Source organism: Dama dama, chromosome 1 (assembly GCF_033118175.1).
Source record: "Dama dama isolate Ldn47 chromosome 1, ASM3311817v1, whole genome shotgun sequence".
NCBI classification, from domain to species: Eukaryota; Metazoa; Chordata; class Mammalia; order Artiodactyla; family Cervidae; genus Dama; species Dama dama.
Genome location: NC_083681.1, coordinates 20,501,695 through 20,510,179, shown reverse-complemented (window position 1 = coordinate 20,510,179; position 8,485 = coordinate 20,501,695). Strand labels below are relative to the sequence as shown.

General features: G+C 46.8%; 1 protein-coding gene across 1 annotated transcript; it reads right to left on the bottom strand.

Annotated features, from left to right (window-relative positions):
- Positions 1-896: 896 nt before the first annotated feature.
- Positions 897-1,490, bottom strand: C1H11orf87 (chromosome 1 C11orf87 homolog). Its single transcript, XM_061125846.1, has one exon. It carries the CDS (start codon positions 1,488-1,490, stop codon positions 897-899), a length of 594 nt encoding a protein of 197 aa, XP_060981829.1.
- Between the last annotated feature and the right edge of the window lie 6,995 nt (positions 1,491-8,485).

Here is an 8,485-nt window from a genome sequence, read left to right as displayed (position 1 = left end):
CACCAGATCTAGCTGGACAGCTCCCGGGTCCTCCGTGAATCCTGAAATGCCACAAGTCAAAGGTGTACAGGTGGGGGTGGGGCAAGGATAAGGGACTAGATTCTGTCTTTTAAACTCATTTAAAAGATTTTTAGTGAACTTATGCTCGACCAGCAAGGGGCATTTCTAAAAGTAAATTAAAATGCCTGGCCCTAGAAAAGAGAAACTGAAGGTAAGAAGAGGGCTGACTGGAGAGTGGTACCTGTCATAAACGTTTTTCTGGGACAAGTCTCTGTGGCCTCTTCTAGTCCTGGTGCTTAGGGTTACGTTTTCTTTATAGTGTACTATTGCCTGAGCCCAGCTGAAGGTATGAATGGGGAAGGGAGGGAAGCTGAAGGGAAAGTGAAAGCTTTGGGGGTGAAGGAGAAGAAAGGTAATGGACCTTAACTTGACAGCTATGTACAACACACCAGGCCCCTCCACTCCCTTTGCTCCAGGGGTCAATGCCTTTTACATATTTGGTAGCTTGTGCGGTTTCTCCTCCGTATCGTGGGGGGCGCAGGGTGGAGAGGGAAGACGCGTCTTTCATTGACAATGAGAAATTATGTGATTTGTCATGCGCTTGGATCGTGTAATTAATATTATAATAATTACTATAAATATTAATAATAAAGTATTACCAGCGTTATTTCTTCTTCCGAGACTTCCCTCGCCCAATATTTACAAATACCGCACAGTGCCTCGGCGGAGGAGAAACAGAGGAGGGGGAGGACAGATAAGGAAAAAGGGAAGAGGAAAGGGAGGCCACAGGAAAGTGGAAGAGAAAGACCGGAAGGGAGAAGGAAAAAAAAAAAAAAAAAGAGCAAGGACGGCAAAAATGCTGGAAAGGAGGAAGGGAAGAGGAGGGGGCTAGACAATCAGGATAGTACCACCGTTTGCAAAAGGCCCTCGCCAACTGGGTCCAAACAGGAGGAGGCTGTGTGTGCTCCTTGCGGGCTGGGGGCCGGCGGTGGAGGCGGAGCACAGGGAGCCTGGCGCGGGAGGCCAGGAGGAGACGAAGAAGAAGCGCTGGATGGGGCGCAGAAGGCAGAGTCCCGGGCCTGCCTCTCCAGCCGGGCTTCTTTTGCTTGGGTGGAAGCCTGGCCTCCCTCGGGCTGGGGCAGCCCCCTCCCGCCGCGGTTGCCGCCGCAGTGATCCCGCTCATATTCCTCCTGAGCCCTCTGCATCTTCCTCTTCTTCATCCTACGCTTGTGGATATGGAAAGTGGAGAGGGACAGCACGATGAGGCAGAAGATGAGGGTGACCAGGACAATCAGCACCAGCGTGGAGGAGAAGGACTGGAAAAGCTGCTGTCCCACCTGCGTGATGCAGGTGCCGCCGCTACCGCCGCCTGCGCCCGGCCCACGGGCGCTCGCGTTGCCGCTGCCGCTGGCGTTGGGGGAAGCGAAGGTCCGGTTGAGGAGACACGGCGGCAGCGCCAGCCTCAGCTCCTTGGGCGCCCTGGCACTCATCGGCGCTGGGCTGGGAGGGGCTGGGCCCACAAGACTTCCTCTTTTGAGCACACGGTTCCCACCAGCCAAGAAAAGCACTGAGCCCGCAGCACCCAAAACTACTCCTGGTGTGGGAGGGGATGCGCACGCGAGCGAAGGACTGAGGGAGCAACTGTGGGCAAGCGAACCGGCCAGGGAGAGAGCGGTGCCCGGGAGATCCTCTCCGGCCCCGCCTCGAACGCGTGTCCGCGCGCCCTTTTCCTTTGCCAAGGCACCAGGCTGCAAAGAGAACAGGCTTGGTTAGGATCCCGGCTGCTGCTCCGGGAGCACAGAGAACTGGAATGACCAGCGCCACTGCAAAGCGGCCCTCTGAGCGCACTGCCTCAGCTGGGCGCTGCCGGTCTCCACAGCCCACAGACCCCAGTCCGCCCGCCCGCCCGCCCCTGGCCGCGCACCAAAGCCTCCAGTTCCGCGCTCTCGCCACTTTGCGGAGAAGAGGGTCTGCGCCGACGCCGCGGAGATGCCGATTACTCAGCAGATAAAGCAGCCTCCCTGAGCCCTCCACAACTTTCTAATTGCAACAGACACGCAGCCACCTCGGAACGCGGTCCTCGCCTCTCAGAGCGCCGCCTCGCCTCTTTTGTGCGCCCTCTCAATGGATGTCTTCGCCTGGATCTTACCCTTCCCAGCACCCACCCTGGGCCGCCGAACCGGCTCCGGGAACGCAATCCTCCCTTCTGTTCTCCGCCCTCCAGACTCTCCCTCCCTGAAGGATGCCAGATCCCTTAGGTATCATTCCCCTGGGGGTAACCCTGGAGCCACATCCCACTCCACCCCTGTCCGCGGCCACGGCTGACACGCAGGACTGCGCTCCACCCTTGCTCCAGCTTTCTTCCTTGGTACCTCCCCACCCCCCAATAAAAAAAAAAAAAAAAAAACCAGGCTGAAGCACCTTTCTTAGCTAAAGCACATCCATGCAAACGCCCCCTTTCCCCCATCTCTCTGTGTCTCCACCCCCACTTGGCAGTATCCTGCTTCTAATGGTGCTGGAAATGAAAGGGGGAGGGTTCCCGCCTGCAAAGTTTGGGGAACGGACCTTCTCTCGGGCCTTTCCAGACTCAGTCTGAGGGCCCTGAGGCTCTTCCCCGGGACCAGAGCCAGGAAGACCCTTAGCGCGCAGGAGAGCCCCCTTGCCGCTCTCAAGAGGCCGCTGCAAACTGTTGCACTGCGGAGCAGCGAGGCGGCGCGCAAGCCGGGGCCGGGGCAGGGGCGGGGGCCGAAGCCACGGCCAGAGGTGCCTGCGCAGGCCGCCAGGACTGTCCTACCCACACGCGCCTGGCCACCCGGCCGCCCCGAGTTTCAGTCGCCCAGCGTCCCTTACCTGGGGCCGCCAGATGGCTGCGAGGAGGGAGCCCCGCCGCGCGGCTGCAGTGGCGGCTGCAGAAGGCGCGGAATGAAGGGGCCAGAAACCGAGCCGCGCTGCCGCCGCCGCTGCCGCTTTGGGGAGCTCAGCTCGCAGCCTATTGCCAGAGAGGCCGGTGACGTCAGGCAGCCACCGCCAGGGCTCCAAGCCACCCCTCAGGCCCCCACCCCACCCTCATACCCCAACACCTCTTCCTGGCACAGCCAGGCTCTGGCACACAGGTTCCCAGTTCCCTGCTGCTTCCCTGCCCAGGCGCTGAGGAGTAACCCCCAGCTCCACCCTGTGAGCAGCCCACCTTCCGCAGCGCTCCGCTTGCGAAGGGTTGAAGCTTCGTTCTCTGGCTGCCCGATTCTTCACCCTCAACCCTTGCCCACGTGGTCCCAAGCACACATTTTTACACTCTAGAGATCCCTCTCCCCTCAGGGCACACAATAGATTTCCTCTCTCTGCTGACGAGGATCGTCCCTTTCTCCAATCCTGTCTGTGCTGGCTTGCCTCTGAACAGAAACTGCGCCCGTGAGAGGGGCATTTCTGAACGCAGATGTGGTAGAACCTGAAATACAAACGAGAATATTTATTTAACATCAAACAATCCAAATGAACCATTTTCATCTCCTATAAGGTCAGAATCTCCAACTCATCTTTCCCTCTACCCAGCTCAGGATCCTCCTCTCTTCCCTCACACACTCAACTCCAGGCCCAAAATAACACTCAGTGTATTAAATATTCCTTGTATGCTGACAATCTAGACGCTCATGAGCACACACAGCACGCAAAAATCTTATAAGGCAGGGAGATGAAAATCATTCAGAAAAGTGCAGAAATGAAACCGTATGAAGATTCCAAGTATCGTGCTTCTTACAGAGTACCCCATTTATTGGCCCTAATAGTTGGCAAAGGTGCCGGTTACCTTTCTGTAGTATTAGCAGTAGTCTTTCAGCACAATGGATAGGACTTCCTGAAATATTCTGCCTAAATCTGGGCAGAGACTAATGAACTATTGGTTTAGAACCCTTGGGAAAATATGAATAGCACATTTGACTACAGTGGCCAACTTCAAAACAAAATATTCTCATATTTTTACTATAGAAAACAGCAGTTTCAAGGATAATGCATTGGTCTCTGAAGGCATTCAGGCGTCTTATTAAGTGTGCATTTCCTTCTTCCCTTACAGTTTTGTTTTCTTCCCATCTTTGAGTCCAATACAGTGCCTGTACAATTCTCTGTTGCTAAATTGAGTGCTGCAGTATTCACTGCTGCTTTTTCCTGCTGTGCCTCAGAATTGAGGAAGAAAAGCAATAACTGGTAAGCACCTTGTATTTGCAAGCAGAGGGTTTTGTAAGAAAGATGGTTTCGTATGCGTGGTAAACGGTTGTCTGTAATCTGGGGGCCCCTTCTTCTGAACCTGTGTTCCTATCTAGTCCTACTCTAACTTTTCCTTTCTCTCTTCTTGCCCATGACACATATAGGAGAAACACATATTTTCTCCCCCAAATTCTTTCATTCATTTGAATAATAGTCATCAACATTTTTCCATAAAGGTTTCCTTTTTTAAGTATCTCTACTGAAGCTAATAGGGCAGTACATGTTGAATAATACATGATTTCTTGAGAGCATGGACTGATGCCTTTGGCTGTCAGAGTCACAGGGTTAATGGTGGTCAATGACCCCAGTGCTGGTTTAGGTTTCTCTCTTGGAGTGAGGACACCTAATGCCTTGTAAAAGCCACCTGCCATATTTAGCTATTCTGACTAAATAGCTAGTCAGAAGTTCTAGAGGGGTTGGCCTTGTTTTCACTATTATCACTAAGTGAGGCTTCACCATTAACTCTAAACATGCAATGCCCCATTTGTGCACACTTTCCTTGCTCTTGAAAAGTTGAATTGAATCAGCATTTTGTAAAGCAAATTCGATTTTGAATACTCCAGAAAGAGATCTGGCTATTTAAAGAGACTCTTTAGAAAAAGTGTCTCGTAAAGCAAATAACTTTTACATAATTAGAATTAACTCTCACTAATCTGTTTTCTAAAATTGAAAAAAAAAATAAGTTGTCAGATTTTCCTAGTGCAAAACATACATACTTTTTACAGTACACTGTAATGGGATTATGGTATGTATATAATGGGATTTCTTTTCCATACCAAGCTTCTAGGGCATGTGATTAGGCTGCCATTGTTCTTATTCTTTTGTTATAAATGATAACCATCTGTTATACCACAAGTGCTAAAAGTGTCTGCACCATTTTACACAATCTCTGAAAAGACAAGGTCTTGCCTTGGAGAATTTACAATCTGCAGCAGATGAATGTGATCCACAAGACAATGGTATTTAACTGGAAATGATTTAGGTAGATTAAAGGCATCAATTTTCAGGTCACTTTTTTTTCTCCTTCCTCCCTCAAGAAGGATAGTCTGCAGGTTTATAATTTGTTCTAACCCAGAGAATGAAAGTACTTAATAGATAGAAGTGGGTATCACTGGGTAGTATGATTCAAGCCCCAAGAATACCAGTGACAGCAAACATGCACACCTCTTGGGCTGCAAGAACTGATCCCGTTGAGTCACTGTGTGATTTTGGCACACTTGGCACAATGGCAAGACTTCTTCCAGACTACATGTTGCCAGTGTTTTTACCACCAAACTTTTCAGGTAACACTTGCAAGAGTGAGGGACCAAGAAGCCTCTGAGACTCCCATGATCTCCTGTTATGATCGGAAAGCCCCTTTGGATTCAGGTGCATTCCCAACATTCAGCAACATATAATATTTGTTCTCAAGTTTTAAGAGGAATCTCTAGTTTAGAGAACAGTGCTACATGAGCACCTGGCACATCAATCCCCAAAAAGCAATGAATCAATAATAATTACACTACCACCAACAATAATAAGTGACTATTATTATTATTATTATTTGCAAAAGGCCTGCTATATGCCAAGCATGCTAAAGACTCTACCATAAAGCCTCAACATAACCCTGCAAGCTTATTTTGGCCAAAATACAAAATTTTTTATTTATTTATTCATTCACTTATTTGCTCAACAAAGTTCTTTGAGTACCTGCCATATGTCAGGTGAGGAAATTAAAGCTCAAAGTAGCTAAAAACCATGCACAAGTTGCCTAATAGTAGGTATAATACTAGGGTCAAACCCAAACATGCTGGCTGCAAAATTAACATTCTTTTCGTGACTAGTTGTTTCTCGCTCTTTCTCTCTTACACTCACACTCACATATACATATCTCTATTTCTAACTCTATCACAATTTTATCTCTGTCTACTTCTTATTGGAGGAGGGTAAGCAAATAAAACTGGAGAAGAGCAGAGCTGTTTAGTTGAAGCAGTGGAGGGGAGCTGAGAAGTCCCTTCACTGGGGCCTCCCCTTTTCCCCAGCACCAGTCCACAAGATGCTCCAAGCAATCCCTTGTACTGAGCAGAGTCATTCGGAAACCCTGGTACTTCACTAGGTCACCCAAGCAGGTTATTCAAGACCACAGTACATGCCAGGTCATCTTAGATTTACAAGGACTTTTTCAGAGTTTGTTTAGGCGATCCTAACATTTTGCTTAATCACATATCTCAACTATTCTGGGTCCCTGCATACCTACAGAGATATGTTCCACGTGTTGCTGTATTGCTATTAGATCAACTACTGGCTCAGTCAGCAACTAATTAACAAACAAGGTTCTGAATGAAGATTTTGACTTTATTCAAGCTATCTAGTTGTTTTTTTTTTTTTTTTTATGGTTCATTCTTCTCATTTGTAAAATGAGAATAGCACCTTCATTGCAGTGTTTATTTCTGGTACTAAGCATATACTAAGCCTTCAATAAATGGCAGCTCTTCACATTGTGAAGTTGTCACAGACATTAATATTTTAACCCTGATAGTAGAAGCATTATACTGTTTTGGACATAAAAATTCAGGAAAAATTTTATAAGCGTGGGTATTTCTATGGGAGGATAAATATAAGGGTGAAGGGAATGAAAGTAAGGATAGACAATAAGCAATACAAGAAACTGGGGCTATGAATCCTAGAGATGGGGAGACATCAAGAATACATCATAGAATCTTCAGATGTTTAGAGCATCATCAATGGAAGATGAATTTGTCCTGCTCTAGGTACTCAAAGAGAACTGAAACATAGTAGAATAGATATATGGTGGAAGTGAAGTTGCTCAGTTGTGTCCGACTGTTTGTGACCTCATGGACTGTAGCCTACCAGGTTCCTCCATCCATGAGATTTTCCAGGCAAGAATACTGGAGTGCATTGCCATTTCTTCCTCCACGAGAGCTCCCCAACCCAGGGATTGAACCCAGGTTTCCCGCATTGTAGGCAGATGCTTTACCATCTGAGCCACCAGGGAAATCCAAGATATATGGTAGGAAGTAAACTTCAGTTCACTATTCCATAATTTAAGAGATTTTTTTCTAACTATGTAACAGATTATCATGTAAACCAGCAGTCTTCAAACTGAAGGGCTTATGTCCCTGGAAGTACATTAAGATTTTTCTGGGGATCTATGGGGATGTATAGTTTTATAAGAATCTTTTCCCAAATCCTCAACCTCTATGTGTAATTTTCCCCAAAATGTATCAATCTGAGATTAAAACTTATCCTATGTCACCTCTCTTTGTATTTCTCCTACTTTATTGTATTAAGGAAAAACCTATGTTCAAACCTGTTCCTCAGCCTTACTGTCATGCATTGCTCAGGGTGTAAAATCCTTTGGGGAACCAACAAAGGAATACTTTGAGGATGTATAACTCCCGAGGAAGTGACAGCTAAGCAGAAAGGTCATCTGTAAGAAATATTGATAGGACAGTGCCTTATTTCATCCAGGTGACAGACTCATTTTAAGGCCCTATATCTATCTATATATTGATTTATCTTAGAATTACAATTTAGAAATGAAATGGTTGTCATAGGGATACAAATAGTCTAGTTTATTAAAATTGAAAAATGAATTTGGATTATTTTTCTCACAGAATGTAAGCCTGATTCATCTATTTGAATAAACAATTTGAACAGCATTTATATGATAGATATTATGGAAGACATATTTACAAATTGAATGAACTAAATCTATCGATCTGGATGTTTTATCAAAATATATTTAAAATACATGATATGGGATATGCCAGAAATTACATTATTTGTAACCGTTAACTTATAATTTAAAAGCTTTCAATGTCAAATTAAAATGTGCAAAGGGGTCTATGATTCGCCAAAATTCTTTTAGGGAGTATTCAGGGGAAAAAAGCACTTTGACGATTTCTATTCCAAAGCGTCCAATGCCCATGACACCATCTGTGCATGCGTGCCCAGTCCTGTCTGACTCTTTGTGACTCCATGGAATGAATAGCTTGTGAGGCTCCTCTGTTCAAGGAATTTTTCAGCCAAGAATATTGGAATGGGTTGCCATTTCCTCCTCTGAGGGATCTTCCCCACCCAGGGATTGAACCTGCATCCCCTGTGTCTCCTGAATTGCAGGTGGATTATTTATCCACTGTCATATCACAGTTCACCACTGTCATGGGGAAGACCCATGATGCAGTCTAGGACTCAAACAGAAACTAGATGCAACAGGGGTGTCATA